Consider the following 18,494-nt stretch of genomic DNA (forward strand, 5'->3'; position numbering starts at 1 on the left):
TTAGACATTGGAGAGGTGCATTTAAATGTTATAGAGCTAAACATGTTAAATTGGTGACCTGTTATTATTATTGTCTTGTTGCTGCATTTATTTTGTCAGGGAAAACTAATTCTGAGTCAGTTAAAAGTCAGGGAATTCTGAAATTATGTAAGACTGGGGAAACCCTGTATAAAATAACTATGTATAATGATTCTCTAGAAAAGTCACATTATATTAATAGTATTATCTTGTATAAACATACCGTGACTCTAAAATAAAAGTTATTCATTTGTGACATTGACTTGACTTGTGATTTATCTTAAGTTTTCAACCTGTCAAGTTTTTTTTTTAGATTTTTAACATTACAATTTATATTTTTCCAAGCACACAACAGTTTAAAGCAAAGTTTAGTTTGAAAAGAATGTGCAGGAAGGATTGAAAAGCATGTTAACACGGTAATGTAGGCTTGAGTTCATTATGTGACGCATGCATATACACACCAGAAACCTGTAAACTTAAAAAATACTGAATTACAAAAAACTTTTAAAAAAACAAAAATGTTTCATTGACATATATACAAAAATGAATATTAGGAACTATATTTATCAAACATTATACTGGGCAAATAAAAATTGTTTCTGGGCAAAGTAAATGTGAAAGTCACTTGCCCTTTGGGCAAGTGGTAAAAATCCTTAACGTCAACCCCTGTAAATTAGTATGATTCATAGAAATACAGCAGTGGGATTAATAAAGCAGCAGTATTGATCTATGTCCCCATCGCATTTAAAACAACACCTCACTTGGGAATTTGATGACCTTCATTCAGATTTAGAACAGCGACAGGACGAAGACATTTCTTCTACTAGAGGAGAGTGAAGTCCCTTTCTACTCAGCTGTCTGTGACCGTGACTGGGACCGAGGATGGAAGAGCCCAGGGCAGAGCACGAGACGGCAGGACAAAGAGAGCAGCGGTTGGATTTCCTCGAGTTCTGCTTAAAATTGGTATATAGCTCATATCCTTAGTAGAGATTTGATGTAACTAAGAACCAACTTCACCTCAGGCCTGTGTCAAATTTATATCTACATTTTCCGACTTATCCTCTCTCAAACTTTTATCCAGAGCGTGAGCCTCAAACTCAGTTGTACTTTGTATGTATTCTGCCTGTTTTACTCTTAATACTGATCGACTGTGCTGCTCAAGGGTCTTTCCAGTCCTGCGAAGATGAACAGCTGATGCAGGAGGTAAGATTGAGCTCTGAACTCAGGAAGCCGCATGTAACCATGAACTGTATTCTCTCTCAGTAAAAATTGTATTTTCCTTGTTCCCGCCCAGCTTGTAGCTCTGGGTGTCTTTGCTTATTTCGTGATGGAAACAATAATCAAGATGGTGGCTCTAGGGCTGCGTCTCAATTCGCAGGCTGCGTACTTGGTAGGACGCATTTTGAGGCCGGTGACGTTACAACGCTGCGCGGAGGCCGTCCCCTTTGGCAAAAATTCTGAGGACGCTTAAAATGCGTCCTCCTTTTCCCCGAATTCTGAGGATGCATCGCTACCGTCCTTAGTGGCCTCGCCTCCCACTAGATTTCCCGAGGTGCTTTGCGCGCTTCTTTTTTTTCTTTTTTTTAGTAGTTGAAGAAGAAGAAGAAGAGGAAGAAAGTCGGATTTTCTTCAGGTTACGGACAACCGAAAGCAGCAGCAGCGCCGACAGTAGTGCGGAGAACACCTTTAAATGTAAGTTTTTTTTGTTTTGTTTTTTTATGAACATCTATTAAAATACATGACGGTAACGGAGCCACCGGAATGTGTAGGACCTGCTAAAGCTAAAGCTTAGAGCTAACCTGTTGATACGTGATGTTCATCAACAGTTAAAAGCCTTCATACAAATGTCTATTTTTTATTTTAACCTACATCTTACTGTACTGATAGCCGTATCCCTCACTAATCAGATCTATTTATTCTCAAACAGTTTATTACAAAGGATTAGAGCTGTTAAAGCTTAATGCAGCTGAAGAAATAACATTAGTCCAGTTGTACTGGGCTGTCAATACTGCAAACGTTTTGTTTTAATACTCAATAACTAATATAGTTAATTTACAGTACAGTATAATACGGTTTAAAGTAGAATTCACTTGAAGAACAATACAGGCATAATTATACAGAACAGTTATTTTGCCTGTTGACTTAACAGAAATATGCTTTACATGTCATTTTGTTCCAGGGAGCAGACAGAGGAGTTGATAAAATGACCACCTTATCATCGGGGCCAAAGATACTGCTGCAGGCGGATGGAGGGAAGAGTTGAGGCAAAATTCCATCTACATGTTGCATTTCTATGTAAAAGTCACACAAGTTAAAAGAAGTCCTGTTCAAACACCAACGTACAAATATAATAATTTGATCACAACAAATGATGCTCAGATGCCACTTTTTGTAAATCTCATATTTGTGATAGAAGTGATCCTTGTGTGGGACAACTTAAAAAAAAAAAAAATACAAAGTATGTTCAGGTTTGGATAATGTAATGAAACACACACACACACACACACACACACACACACACACACATATATATATATATATATATATATATATATATATATATATATATATATATATATATATATATATATATATATATATATATATATATATATATATGTGTATGTATATGTATGTGTGTGTAGGGAAATTACATCTTTCATTTATTATATTCATGTTAATTTACACTTTGAGAAAACTTGAAAAAGTAATCTCCAGGTTACCATTCCAAAGTCTTTTTCTGTAGAATTTCATCAATCCATCCAAATCATGAAACATTCCTTTTTTCTAAAAAAGTTAAAAGACTTTAAGAACACACCGACAGCAATAACTTTTATAAACAATTTAATAATTTAATTTAACCATAACAGCAACACAGAACTTGGTCATCTGCTGTTTCGTCTGGAAAACAACCCATGCAACATGCATTATAATGCGATTTTCATATTTAATTATTACAATAACCATAACCGCGAGAAGCAACCACATTTTAATAGACAGTAACAATTGTGGTGCTCAGTCGCTGGGTGCATTTCTTCCATCACTTCTTTTTCTGGGTCCTCGGACTGCATTTCACCTTCATCAATCTCTCCAACTCTAGGTTGAACATAACTCCTGCCGGTTGGGTCATGACTGGATAGTAACAGGCTCTGTGCGTTATCTGACCTAGTCCTAAACCCTAGAGATGGTTGTGCGTGAAAATCCCAGTAGATCAGCAGTTTCTGAAATACTCAGACCAGCCCTTCTGGCACCAACAATCATGCCACGTTCAAAGTCACTCAAATCACCTTTCTTCCCCATACTGATGCTCGGTTTGAACTGCAGGAGATTGTCTTGACCATGTCTACATGCCTAAATGCACTAAGATGCTGCCATGTGATTGGCTGCTTAGAAATTAAGTGTTAACGAGCAGTTGGACAGGTGTACCTAATAAAGTGGCCGGTGAGTGTATGTGTATATGTATATACATGTATGAATAAATAAATATATATATATATATATATATATATATATATATATATATATATATATATATATATATATATATATATATATATATATATACACATGTATAAATATATGTATGTAGACATACACTATATTGCCAAAAGTATTTGCTCACCTGCCTTGACTCACATATGAGCTTAAGTGACATCCCGTTCCTAATCCATAGGGTTCAATATGACGTCGGTCCACCCTTTGCAGCTAGAACAGCTTCAACTCTTCTGGGAAGGCTGTCCACAAGGTTTAGGAGTGTGTTTATGGGAATTTTTGACCATTCTTCCAGAAGCGCATTTGTGAGGTCGCACACTGATGTTGGACGAGAAGGCCTGGCTCTCAGTCTCCGCTCTAATTCATCCCAAAGGTGTTCTATCGGGTTGAGGTCAGGACTCTGTGCAGGCCAGTCAAGTTCATCCACACCAGACTCTGTCATCCATGTCTTTATGGACCTTGCTTTGTGCACTGGTGCACAGTCATGTTGGAAGAGGAAGGGGCCAGCTCCAAACTGTTCCCACAAAGTTGGGAGCATGGAATTGTCCAAAATGTCTTGGTATGCTGAAGCATTCAGAGTTCCTTTCACTGGAACTAAGGGGCCAAGCCCAGCTCCTGAAAAACAACCTCACACCATAATCCCCCCTCCACCAAACTTTACACTTGGCACAATGCAGTCAGACAAGTACCGTTCTCCTGGCAACCGCCAAACCCAGACCCGTCCATCAGATTGCCAGATGGAGAAGCGCGATTCGTCACTCCAGAGAACGCGTCTCCACTGCTCTAGAGTCCAGTGGCGGCGTGCTTTACACCACCGCATCCGACGCTTTGCATTGCACTTGGTGATGTATGGCTTGGATGCAGCTGCTCGACCATGGAAACCCATTCCATGAAGCTCTCTGCGCACTGTTCTTGAGCTAATCTGAAGGCCACATGAAGTTTGGAGGTCTGTAGTGATTGACTCTGCAGAAAGTTGGCGACCTCTTCGCACTATGCGCGTCAGCATCCGCTGACCCCGCTCCGTCAGTTTACGTGGCCTACCTCTTCGTGGCTGAGTTGCTGTCGTTCCCAAACACTTCCATTTTCTTATAATACAGCTGACAGTTGACTGTGGAATATTTAGGAGCGAGGAAATTTCACGACTGGATTTGTTGCACAGGTGGCATCCTATCACAGTTCCACGCTGGAATTCACTGAGCTCCTGAGAGCGACCCATTCTTTCACAAATGTTTGTAAAAACAGTCTGCATGCCTAGGTGCTTGAATTTATACACCTGTGGCCATGGAAGTGATTGGAACACCTGATTCCAATAATTTGGATGGGTGAGCAAATACTTTTGGCAATATAGTGTATATTTAAATCAACAAAGTCCAATCTGTGATGGTCATTTTCTGAAATTGTGATGAACTTTTTCTATAACAGGAATGACAAGCAGAGCCAAACAGGCACCACCCTCTGTCTTCATTGATGGCATTTAGTACTGTGCTGATATAGGTCATTTCAGTGTGATCTTTTTCTGGGTTACCAAATTTTGGAAAATGTCAAAGACTGTAGTAATGAATAATCACAGTATTTGTATGCAAACTTATGTGGCAAAATGAGATTAGTGATGTCAAGCACCAGTGCTGGAGGACCAGTTTTCCTGCATGGTTTAAATAATACCTAGCTCCAGCAGGTCCTATTCCAATGATGTGCTCATTACCAGGCCTTTGCAGAACCCGGTAACATCCTGAAGATATTCAGATACACCAGCCCATCAGGACTGAAGTTTGACTCAGTTACAGTGGCGATTTGATAGAGGATGAAACCCATCTCTTAATGTACATGAAAATAATTCACACCACAACAACCAAACTGTTAATGCATTTTAATAGTTGTCACTTTTTCAATACAGGGAAATTTGTCCTTTAATTATTTATTATCAATAATTCCAATACAATCTGTTGAAACTCTGATTAAGCATAAACATGTATCATAATTTACAACAATTCCTAAGTCATTAACAAACACCCTGACAGCTTAAGGTGCAGACCAGGAAGCAGAGTCATAGTTTAACACAACTCTCTGTAGCTTCTCTACTGTTACCCACACATTAGTCCATCCAGACAGTGTTTTGCCCACGGCCAAAATCAAAGAAATTAAAAAAGAATCCCAAAGGAGTAAATCATGATAATGTAATTAAAACTAAAATAACTCCCCATTGGGGAAAAAGTTACATTGATTTAATATGGTTTATTTAACAGAAAATCCCTTTCTTCAAAAGGTCTGTTAGTTAATGACTTGAATTGTAATAATCACGTTGATTTATTTTGCCTTACAGAAATTTGGCTGCAGCAAGAGGATTATGTGAGCATTAATGAGACAATCTCCCTTTAGATATGTAAATTTTCAAATACCCAGAAATTCTAGGTGAGGAAGAGTAGCAACAATATTTCAGTCTGACTTAATGATTATCCAAAGGCAGTTAATTTAGTGAATTGTCTTTGTAAAGTGCCTTTGACATGACATGTGTTGTCTGCAAATTTATGGCCTCATAGTATAATGAGCATCGAAGAGTATATGAATATAATGACAGACAATATTTTGAGGTGTACTTTCTCACTTGAAAACATAGCATTATGTGTATCGTGTGACAGAAAATACAATTTGCTCAATTATGAAGGCTGAGATTTTTTAAGTCTTGGTAACTTGCTCCTGCTCCTCCCTATCCTGCCCCCACAGTGTGCTGTGGATGCATTTGTAATCTGGGCTCTGAGCAGCTTCCAGTTTGTTTTGAATGCTGTATTGCTGAGTAATGTAGCCTAATTATGTGGTTGAAATTTTTTTGCATGGCTCATGTAAAGGGTTGTAATAAGTTTATAAAGTTTTTTTTTATTAACTCAAATATTTTGCCAACAGTTTGATTGTAGCCCCTTTTAGTAGCTTTGAGAGCATGTTAAGCTAACAGGCTTTATGTTAATGAACATATGAATGGATTATTGTAGCTGCTCAACTTATGTTTTTTTATTTCTGTTTTTTTCTTTGTTTGGATGCATGTGTGTTGTCTGTCTTGATTATTTTGGACAATATTGTAGAAAGCACTGTACAATACAATACTATATTTGCTTTATTTTCCTATCTGTTATATATATATATATACACTTTTCTAATGTGAACATTTGGTGACCACTTTTACTATAACCTTTTGGTGTAACACCAAAATTTCCCCATTGTGGGACAAAGGAATTTTCTATGCTATTCTAATATAAAACATACTGTTTATTGTTACTCTTCCCACCCCATTCACATTTATTATTCAATTTCCCTATTCAATGTTTCTCATTTTTTGTCTTTTATCCATAATATTGATTACAACTGTTACTTGGATTAAAATCAAAAAGATTATGCCTTCCACAAACAATGTGATTATATAAAAAAATTACTTTCTATTTTGTGTGACTTCTCATGTGGCATTCCATTTTATATTTGCGAGTAAAACCTTTCCCACATTCTATACAAGAGAAAGGCTTCTCTTGCAAATGAATTCTCATGTGACAGTTCAATAATCTTTTTTCACTGAAAGGTCGTTTACATATATTACATGAGAAAGGCTTCTCTCCTGTATGAGATCTGATATGGACATTCAAAATACTTTTTTGACTGAACTTTTTTTCACAGATTTGACATGAGTAAGGCTTCTCACCTGTATGAATTTTCATGTGAATATTCAAACTTTTTTTTTCAAAGAAACCTCTTCCACATAAAATACATAAAAAAGGCTTCTCTCCTTTATGAGTTAAGATATGGCTATTTAAAGACGTCTTTATACGGAACTTTTTTCCACAGGTTACACAAGAAAAAGGCATCTCACCCGTATGAATTGTTATGTGTCTAGTCAAATGATCTTTTTTACTGAAACCTTTTCCACATGTTTCACATGAGAAAGGCTTCTCTCCTGTATGCGATCTAATATGCATATCTAAAAAACTTCTAAGACGAAACTGTTTGCCACAGGTAACACATGAGAAAGGCTTCTCTCCTGTATGAATTCCCATATGAACATTTAAACCACTTTTTCTCTTAAACCCTTTCCCACAGGTTTTACATGAAAACGGCTTCTCTCCTGTATGAGCTCGGATATGGCTATCTAAATCATATTTCCGACGAAATTTTCTTCCACAGGTTTGACATGAGTAAGGCTTCTCACCTGTATGAGTTCTCATGTGTGTAGTCAGATAATCCTTTTTACTGAAACCTCTTTTACAAATAGTGCATGAAAAAGGCTTCTCTCCAGTATGAGATGCGATATGGATATTTAAAGAAGTTTTAAAACGGAACACTTCACCACAGGTTTGACATGAAAAAGGCTTCTCACCTGTGTGAATTCTCATGTGGATTTTCACTTTTTTTTTTTCAGAGAAACCTCTTCCACAGATAATACATGAGAAAGGCTTCTCTCCTGTATGAGATCTTATGTGTGTAGTCAAATGATATTTTTTACGGAAACCTTTTCCACATGTAATACACGAGTAAGGCTTCTCACCTGTATGAATTCTCATGTGAATTTTCAATTTATTTCTTCCAGAGAACGCTTTTTCACATATATTACACGAGAAAGGCTTCTCTCCTGTATGAGATCTAATATGAACATTTAACACTGTTTTTCTAGTAAACCCTTTGCCACAGGTTACACATAAGAAAGGCTTCTCAGCTGTATGAGCTTTCATGTAGGTATTTGGGCTGTATTTTACACTGAAACTTTTTCCACATTTTACACATGGATGGGGTTTTTCTTCTGCAGAAGGGATCATATTCAAATTATCTTTTTGATTGAAAGATTTTTCACATTTTAAACTACACAACTCACACAGTTTCGATTTTTTCTCTTTGAAAACAATGTTCTCCTTTGTGTTTTTGTCTGTTTTATCACTTTTACGTCTGGTTTTCTGACCTTTCGTTAGCTGCTGTTTATCTCTGCTGGATCCTTGTTGATGTTCCTTTTCAGTAAAGTTCTGGAGGGGAATTTGTTTTTCACTTAGTTCAGATGGCTGGTGGTCTGTTTCATCATAAGAATCTGTTCCTATTAAGGTTTCGGTCTCTTGCTTCAGTGCATCCTGGTTTTCAACCTCACTCTTTACTGGTTGCTGAGATTCTGAGTTAGGATAATATTCATCATCTTCTGGTTCATCTTTGTTTTGCAGAGATTCAATTTCCTTGTTGTCCAAAACACAGATCCCTTTATGGTTGATAAAAAAATAACAAGCTAGTACACCTTGTGCAATATCCGAACTAACATCTAACTTTATTTGTTTCAGGTCAGGGTCCTCTAGTTCCATTTTTATTTCAGGAGAGCCAGAAACTGTTTCTCTTAAAGTTTCTGTCTCCTGCCTCAGAACATCCCAGTTTTCATTCTGACCAACACCCTCAGCCTCAATCTTTACCATCTGCTGAGATTCTAATTCACTGTTATTTCCCTCTATTTGATTCAATTCTATTTCTTCTGGTTCCTCTTTTATTTCAAGAAATCTACACACAGTTCCCATTAAGGTATCTGCCTCTTGCTTTAGAACTATGTAGTCATCTTTCTTTGCATTCTGCAGATGATCTGATTCATGCTCTTCTTCTTTTACTTGAGCAAGTTTAGATAGATCATCTTCTCTAGTTTTGAGAGTTTCTGCTTCCCTCTGGTCCAGAACAGTCACTTCTGTTTTGTTGGAGATAGAGTGATGTGCATGAACATCTTGCTTGATAAAAGAAATCATTTTGTGGCAAATCTGAAAAAAAAAGAAAAACAAATATAAAATGTTTTACATTTCCCTCATTACATACATTAATAGTTTCTGTTTATCTTCCATTGACCAGTAACTGAATAAAGAACTGGACTGATAGCTAAGTAAGTAACAACAGCTAACCCACAGGTAAAAAAAAACAAATAAAAAACTAAAACACATACCATTGTTAGCTGAACTGACTCCTTTAAGCTAGTAGCTAGGACAGAAAACAACAGGCCAGAGATCGAAAGTTGTCAGGTCACAACCACAACTCTGTTTTAAGAATTGCTTTATAGCTATAAAATAGCTGCCCTGCACAAGATTGAAGACCAATGAGAGCATGAGGGACTCAACTAAGCGGGGAAAGCAGCGGTTCCTTAAAATTACAACGCACAAATTGAATATTTGTCATGTCAATCAAAAAAATTGTTTCAACAAGTTCCTTTATTAAAAAAATGGATTCAACTACTACTTCTCCTCATCCAGGCAGAAATACCTGTTTAAGAGTAAATTGAAGGGATTCTTTACATTTTTATTGCTAAAGTAGTGGGAAGAATCTGTAGTGGAAAAATGTAATCTGATCATGTTACCTTGTTTATCTTGAGAAGTCATTTTATATTATTAACTTAATAATTATATCAATATTTGGTTCCAAGGGATGGTGTATGCTGCCCCTTGATGGCTTTTTAAATCTTTGCTACCGACAGTGTTTAAGGGGTTGGAGTCAGGCACATTCCTCCTCGGACGTAGACTGTGAATTTTCTCTAACGGACTGGTTTAGACTAGAAACACTTTGAAGTTTCTAGGGGGCATACACCCCCTCCTCTCTGATGTATTAAATTGGTTTCACATCTCCCTTCAGTGCTTTTTGCCTCTCTGGGTTCTGGAGCCTTTCAAAAGCTGTATGCCTTTGAAATAAATGTGCAAAGACCAAATCGATCTTCTTCTTTCTTACTGAGAAGTGTTCTCTCCCTCTTTGATAAATGAAAATTCCTCAACAAATCAGACATCAGGTTCAGAGCTCCAGGAAGCACTGTCAGAAGGTCTCACCCCGGTGGTGTTTCTGGATCCTCTGGTCTTCACAGCCCACTCAGAAGAACCTGGACTCAATCTTGCATACAGCAACACGGAGACTTGGCACAAGTTTTGTTGTGGATCACTGAACCTAGGGGAATGGAAAAAAACATTGTTTGGTTAACGCATCATACTGTTAATATGGTAACAGAGCTTCTGTAGCTGGGGTGCTCACAAGACATTTATTACCAGTATGTTCAATTATTGTGTCTCCACCTGCATTTTTTGGGTCATTTTTGCTTGGCAGGTTTGTTCAGGAGATTCATCCCTCAGGCCACACGGGTAGTTGGTCATGTCACCGATAAATCAATTACTTGGACAAACCCAGTCGATGTCGTTACTTTTGGTGCATAAATCTAAATTGGGATCACCATCATGACAGGCTAATATTGATGGGGTTTTTAGGTAAAAATGGGTTTTATATTTCCAAAAAGGAAATTTAACACAGATTGAAGCCTATACACATGAGCTCTTTCATTAATAATAAGATTTAGTAGGAATCCTAGCTCTAGTTAGTCTGGGTTTACAAATGTTGAGCTTGCACTGCCTGGGCTTTAAGCGAGGTATGTTTTTGGTGGTTGCAGGTCAGTAAAGGTTTAATTACAGCTACCATAAACACCATAGGTACATATCCCTGAAACAGGAATAGATTAATCATATGTAAAATGGAGGTAGATATCAGGGGGAATACTTTCTTAAATAACTTGGTTGGAACTGGATCTAACATACAAGTTGAAGCCTTAGATAAACATAATAGTTTTGCTAACTGAACAGCTATTCAAGAGAAAGGCAAACCAAAACAACCCCCTTCACCATACAATTAAAAAAGGGAAAGTGACAGACAGGCTACACACCACACAGAGACAGAATGACCTGAGGCACACAGCCAGGATAACCAATGAATGGCTCTGTTAAGCATATCCAGATTCTGATGTGGACTAGCCAGTCTCCAGACCTAAACCCAATAGAAAATCTTTGGAGGGAGCTCATCTCTATGTTTCTCAGTGACAGCCCACAAACTTGACTGATCTAGAGATGATCTGTGTGGAGGAGTGGGCCAAAATCCCTCCTGCAGTGTGTGCAAACCTGATGGAAAAACTACACGAAACGTTTGACCTCTGTAATTGCAAACAAAGGCTACTGTACCAAATATTAATATTGATATTCACAGGTTATCAAATACTCATTTGCAGAAGTAACATACAAATAATAAAAAATATAAAATTTCTTTTTTTTTTCTTTTAGATTACAGGTGCTGGTCATAAAATTAGAATATCATGAAAAAGTAGATTGATTTCAGTAATTCCATTTAAAAAGTGAAACTTGTATATTATATTCATACATTACATACAAACTCATATATTTCAGATGTTTATTTTGTTTAATTTTGATGATTACAAATGACAACAAATGAAAATCTCAAATTCATCATATCAGAAAATTAGAATATTACTGAAGACCAATAAAAACTAAGGATTTATAGAAATGTTGGCCAACTGAAAAGTATGAACATGAAAAGTATGAGCATGTACAGCACTCAGTATTTAGTTGGGCCTCCTTTGGCCTGTATTACTGCAGCAATGCGGCGTGGCATGGAGTCGATCAGTCTGTGGCACTGCTCAGGTGTTATGATAGCCCAGGTTGCTCTAATAGTGGCTTTTAGCTCTTCTGAATTGTTGGGTCTGGTGTATTGCATCTTCTTCTTCACAATACCCCATAGATTTTCTATGGGGTTAAGGTCAGGAGAGTTTGCTGGCCAATTAAGAACAGGGATACCATGGTCCTTCAACCAGGTACTGGTAGCTTTGGCACTGTGTGCAGGTGCCAAGTCCTGTTGGAAAATGAAATCTGCATCTCCAAAAAGTTCGTCAGCTGCAGGAAGCATGAAGTGCTCTAAAACTTCCTGGTATGTGGCTGCGTTGACCCTGGACCTCAGAAAACACAATGGACCAACACCAGCAGATGACATGGCACCCCAAACCATCACTGACTGTGGAAACTTTACACTGGACTTCAAGCAACGTGGATGAAGTGCCTCTCTTCTTTTCCTCCAGACTCTGGGACCTTGATTTCCAAAGGAAATGCAAAATTTACTTTCATCAGAGAACATGACTTTGGACCACTCACCAGCAGTCCAGTCCTGTTTCTCTTTAGCCCAGGCAAGACGATTCTGACGCTGTCTGTGGTTCAAGAGTGGCTTGACACAAGGAATGCGACAGCAGAAACCCATGTCTTTCATACGTCTGTGTGTGGTGGTTCTTGAAGCACTCACTCCAGCTGCAGTCCACTCTTTGTGAATCTCCCCCACATTTTTGAATGGGTTTTGTTTCACAATCCTCTCCAGGGTGCGGTTATCTCTCTTGCTTGTACACTTTTTTCGACCACATCTTTTCCTTCCCTTCGCCTCTCTATTAATGTGCTTGGACACTGAGCTCTGTGAACAGCCAGCCTCTTTAGCGATGACCTTTTGTGTCTTGCCCTCCTTGTGCAAGGTGTCGATGGTCGTCTTTTGGACAACTGTCAAGTCAGCAGTCTTCCCCATGATTGTGTAGCCTATAGAACTAGACTGAAAGACCATTTAAAGGCTTTTGCAGGTGGTTTGAGTTAATTAGCTGATTAGAGTGTGGCACCAGGGGCCATCAATTTTGAACCTTTTCACAATATTCTAATTTTCTGATATGATGAATTTGAGATTTTCATTTGTTGTCATTTGTAATCATCAAAATTAAACAAAATAAACATCTGAAATATATGAGTTTGTATGTAATGTATGAATATAATATACAAGTTTCACTTTTTAAATGGAATTACTGAAATCAATCTACTTTTTCATGATATTCTAATTTTATGACCAGCACCTGTATGTCTCTCACAGTGTAGTCTCACGGTAATTGAGAGAACTTGTAAAATAGCAGGGTGTTCAAATACTTATTTTCCTCACTGTATATATAATGTGAGGATGTATAAGGTCTGGATTAGGGCTCCCACTAATTATTTAACAAATCGATTAATCTGTCAATTATTCTTCCCATTAATCAATTAATAATTAATTAAAGAAGAACGGCAGAATATTTTATCTTAAATGCTAAATATTTGTAGATTTTTTTTTTTACAAATTTTGAGGTAAGTACAGCTCTAAGATGGTATACTCCAGTTAACCGATAATCGTTTACTAAATTAGTTGAAGATTATTTCAATAATCGATTAATCATGTTTAATCCGATTCATTGTCTCAGCCCTACTCAAAATATATATGATGGAGGCAAAACTTTTTTATGTCCTTAAGATGAAACAGTAGTACTTATAAAGATAGTTTTCTGAATATAAAACAAATCTATACGAAGTCTTAGAAGCCACTGATAAATATGCAATTCTCTGTGAATTAAGGCAACTGCTGGAGGTGAAAAGAGGATAACTGAGAAGAAGCAGCAGCTGCCCAGTGTCTGTGCTGGGAGGTAGGACCACAAAACAGTCCTCCTAGGGCTAAATAAAAGCTATGTACAAACCTCTCTAGAGCATTCCCTGCTTTATTATTATTTGTCAAAATTATTTTCTCTATCTTACATTGTGATTAAAAAAGCTTGTCTAAGCTGCCGCCTCCTCTAAAACAGTGGTCAATTTATGATACTTCCTCATCTCCAAATTGTCATACTTGATCATTGTATATGAGACAACAGTATTGAAGAATTTTTGGATTTGATGCTGTGATCTAATGTAAACAATCCTCGTAATAACTTGACAAGATAGGTAAAGTGGGTATTAGAGAAGCCATCCTGTACCATGATGGCCTTTATATCTGAGGGGAGAGGAAGTGGGGTGGGAGTTATTCTCGCTGCATTCTGCCCTAAATGTTACTGAAAATTACATACTTAATTAATTAATTAAAGGAGACAGAACATCTGCAGGGCAGTGATGCTGGACCAGAACATTTCCAATTCAGTGACCATCAGCAAGGCTGAGATCTTCCTGCTCTTCTACCGACCTGATACCGTAGCACACCTTTTAGAACCGCAGCTGGATTCTTGCAGCCAGTAATGGATGCTAGTCATACCCTCCTCCTCCACCGTGGGCAGTTCTAGACAAGGGCCAACAGGGGCCAGTGCCCCTATAGATCATGTCCTGGCCCCTGTTATGTCCCCAGTACTGATGATATAATAGGGCTTGGTCGTCGTGACGTAGGCACTTCGCGTCGCCGCCATGTTGAATGCGTCTTTTACCGCGGCTCAGACTACTGCCTATGACTACCGGGTACTGTACTCCCTCTCAGCCGTGTTTTAATTTGATTAATTTCACCTTAACTTGATTTCAACCATGGTAAACCGTTGCTGTATTGTGGGCTGTAACAGCTCAACGCATGATCGCCATGGAAACATAGAAAATGGGTTAACTTTCCACCGCTTTCCTGAATGGACGCGTAACCATGGAGACCAAGCGTCAGAGATAAAGAGTCGTCGGCTAGCTTGGATCGCGGCTGTAAGACGACCGAACATAACTTTCCACAGTATTCCAATGTCATTGAGAGTGTGTTCACTGCATTTTCATTCTGGTAAGTTAAAGATGCACGGTTTTATTTTATAGCCTACTTTGTTTCTTTCCTTCAAAGTTGAGATCTTTTACGGGAAAATATTTAAAAACGGCAGCGGGAAAATGCTCAAATACGTGAGAAACCCGGAGGGTTGGCAGTTAACGTTACTAACTACACCTTTGAAACACATAGCAGCTAGTTAAAAGTACATTACATGCGTGAGTGGTTGTTAGCACTAGCGGTTAGCAGTTGCTAAACTAGCAGGTTCCAGGGCCCTGTCGCTACCCGATCCGTACCGGTAGCACGATCCGTACCATCAGCTCATTTGCGCCTGCGCGAACAGAATAACTTCCGGGTTGCCAAAAAATAATGTAATTACGGTACTGAAAAAACTTTATTTATATCCTTAAATAATTAAAGAATACTAAACTACATCGTAAAGACAATATTGAAGACTTTTCTGGAAGAAATGGATGCTTTTTAAATTCAATCCATTGTTATTGCTTGACGTCATTTTTCTGGAATAAAAATCCAAATTTTCGGGAAATGTTCCCTTATCAATGAAAAACTGCAGGTCACGAAAGGTAGCAAATGAATCCATTGTGGGATTAGTACTGCTGGAGTGCATAGTTAAGTACAGAGTAAATCAAATATTTAAACAAATTTAAATATATACGCTGTGTGAGGTATATTTGCGCATGCTCAGAGCAGTCAAAGTAACTATCACAAGGCGATTGAACTTTTTTTATGTATTTCTGTTTTTTTATTTTTAGAAAATGCAATATTGACGAAAATACAAAGATATACAAAAAGAAACCCATGCCTCTAAAAAATAAAAAAGAATAAAAAAGTAAGAAAAAGGCCACCGGAAGTTATTCTGTTTGCGCACGCGCAAATGAGCTGATGGTACGGATCGTGCTTCCGGTACGGATCGGGTAATGACAGGCCCGTCTGATCACAGCTTACCTTCGTACGAATTACTGTGTTCCCACTGTTTGATGGCTTTATGATCTGCAGCTCCTGAACCCATCCATTCATGAACTGCACATGAGACTCCAAGGACATGTAGCTTCGGAACTGTTTTGAAGTATAGGCGCTCGGTCATCGGTGCTCCACTCATTGTTTGGAACTTTATATGGATCCAAATGATTAATAATGCTGATTTTGTCACCATACCGGTCCCTGGCTTCTCTATTTAATGTGTCCCGGTAAATTCCAGATCCTTTTCGGGATTTTAACATCTTTTTTCTCTCTACTTCTGTCTCTTCTTTCAACAACAGCGTTGTATCAGAGCTATGTTTACGTTTGCGTAGCCGTCAATATGACCGCGACGTCCCACAATGCAACGTGGATCCCGAGCCCTATACTCTAACGATGATATGTGCTGGAATAGACAGGGTTACTGATAGGTCCTTTGGATCCATTTCATTTTTTTCTTTACAAATTATTTTTTACTAATTATTTAAAAACAATAAGGTGATAGCATCAGTGGTGTTTAGATAAGAACTCAGGTTTCATCTGCTAAATGTTTTTTTTAATACAAATAAAAAGAAATGCTCTAATTTTACAGCTGAATTTATCAGATTTTCTTGATTTCTAATTCAGATTTGAGTAAAAAAAATTGTCATTTTGACTTACATTAAAATAAAGAAATATGTAAAATTCCAGAATTATGAATGTATATTGACCTAATAAGAAATAGGATTTTGATTAAACCTAATCGAATAGAAATTTCACTTCATGCAGCTCTCTTAATATATGTTTTTTACATCATGCCTTTCTTTGCCCCCATGAAAACACGCTGGCCCCCTGGTACATTTGGTCTAGAACCGCCCCTGCCCTCCACCCTCTCCTGCTTTTCTAGTTTTGAAAGCTTCTTTCTGGCATTTTTTTGGAATAACACACAGCCTCGTATCTTCAGAAGCTTACCACAGCGCAAGTGGTATTTCTTTCCTATTTCTAACAATCTGCTACAGTGAAATGTGGTTCTGAGTCTCCAATCAATGATCATTAGCATCAACACGTTCCTGCTAATTAGATCAGCTGAATCGGGGCCCAGACTCCGGAACATCAGAGTCAGATGGTGAATTCATCCTAAATTTGGAAGTGTCCCTTCATCAGAGCGCAGACTGCGGACATGATGCAGCTGAGTGACCTGCTGAGTGTGCAGCAGTTACTCACTGAGCGGATCCCTGTCTGTTCCTCCGTTTCTGTCCCTGGGAGGAAAAAAGTAGCCTCTTTATCCGAAGAAGGTAGAAGAACTTAGCTTCAGTAGTTCATGTTTAATTAATTCTGTTGTTTTATGGTCTTTATCAGTAAGAACAGACTGAGCCCGACTTTAGCTTAGCAATGGTCTTTTTTCCTCTGCACATTCGTTCTTCTTCTGCTGATACCTCAGCAGAACACAATAAAAATGTGCCAGGCTCCATCTAGTGGCTGGAAACACAAACAACATCCATGAAATCTTTCTCTTAATTATTTTTTCATTAACTTAAATTTCGTACAACTTACTTTGAATTTCTCAGTTTTAAAAATTCTGCGAGGGGCTGAGCACACACCTTATTAGGGGAATCTCAGGGAATTTAACAGAAAAGAGGGCTTTTTATTAAAGCCTTCTTGAGCATCTACCATCTAGTTTGAAGTCAAATAGTTTAATATGTGCAGTCTGTTGCATATACACATGAAAATACATAATTTGATTTAACCCATAAATATCAGAACAACAGATTATGAAAAAGCCTTTGGAATGAAATTATTGTCACTGTTGGATTAATCAAAAAGCAGGGGTGAGAGCGATTTCAAATTCTTGTTTAACATAAAATAAGTTACTGGCTGCTGTTATTTTCTTACTCCCTGTATGCATCTTGAAAATACAGGCCAATATAATCACATTAAACAGCTAAAATGCAGATTTTTTTTTGTGTGTATTGGATTACAATGGGCTCCATGTTTACACCATTAAGCTTTATCTCCCTGATTATTTCATGAGAAGAGATCACTTGGAACAAAAACCCTTTGTAATGTATATGAAATACATAACAATGAGAGTTGACAACAGGTTTAAGCGTCAAAGGTGTAATTTGTAGTTCATTCTAGATTATTTTAAATGAGGACGTGTGATGGAAGAATGCGAAGAATTAGATGACTCAGATAATTGTAGTATGAAAAGTGATTATTGTAAAAGAAGTGCAAAAACGGGAGACTGGCAAACAGTGAACCGAAGAAATAAGAAAAGGAAAGGATTTAAATCTCGTAACGAAAAAAGAGAGGAAAATAAAATAATGAAACTAAAGTGATTCTTAGATTCCAGAACCCATGTGCTTTGAATCCTTTAAAAATAATTGAGGCAATATATAAAATAGTAGGAGAGCTGAAAGCAATCAAAACATTAAGAGAGGGTGATTTATTGGTGTTATGCAGAGATAGAGATCAGGCGCAGGGACTAGTGAGATGGAAAACAAAATATTGGGAAAGACAATCAAGCCACAAATATTGCAGGAAGAAGGAAAAGTAATGGGAGTAATATATAGAGTATCAACTGATCTGACGAAGGAAGAGGTTAAAGGTAATTAGCTCGGGTGATTAGAGTAAAGCACTTGGATGTTACAAGAGAAGGAGTTAAAAGTCCTAGTAAG

General features: G+C 37.7%; 2 protein-coding genes across 2 annotated transcripts in view; one reads left to right on the forward strand and one right to left on the reverse strand.

The window, feature by feature from the left end:
• LOC119791265 (titin homolog) overlaps positions 1-18,494 on the forward strand; it is a 62,387-nt gene that overhangs the window by 16,168 nt on the left and 27,725 nt on the right. The gene's annotated exons all lie outside the window — the stretch shown is intronic.
• LOC119791250 (zinc finger protein 260-like) lies at positions 5,363-17,239 on the reverse strand. The gene is made up of 3 exons (XM_038297253.1): positions 17,041-17,239; positions 10,311-10,425; positions 5,363-9,263 (listed from the first exon to the last, which is right to left on the reverse strand). Exon 3 carries the CDS (start codon positions 9,249-9,251, stop codon positions 6,936-6,938), a length of 2,316 nt encoding a protein of 771 aa, XP_038153181.1. The 5' UTR covers positions 9,252-9,263; positions 10,311-10,425; positions 17,041-17,239; the 3' UTR covers positions 5,363-6,935.

Source organism: Cyprinodon tularosa, unplaced genomic scaffold (assembly GCF_016077235.1).
Source record: "Cyprinodon tularosa strain WSP-4 unplaced genomic scaffold, ASM1607723v1 ctg385, whole genome shotgun sequence".
NCBI classification, from domain to species: domain Eukaryota; kingdom Metazoa; phylum Chordata; class Actinopteri; order Cyprinodontiformes; family Cyprinodontidae; genus Cyprinodon; species Cyprinodon tularosa.

Coding starts and splice junctions, on each gene's coding strand:
- LOC119791250 (XM_038297253.1), bottom strand. CDS start 9,251: ATGATTTCTTTTATCAAGCAAGATGTTCATGCACATCACTCTATCTCC.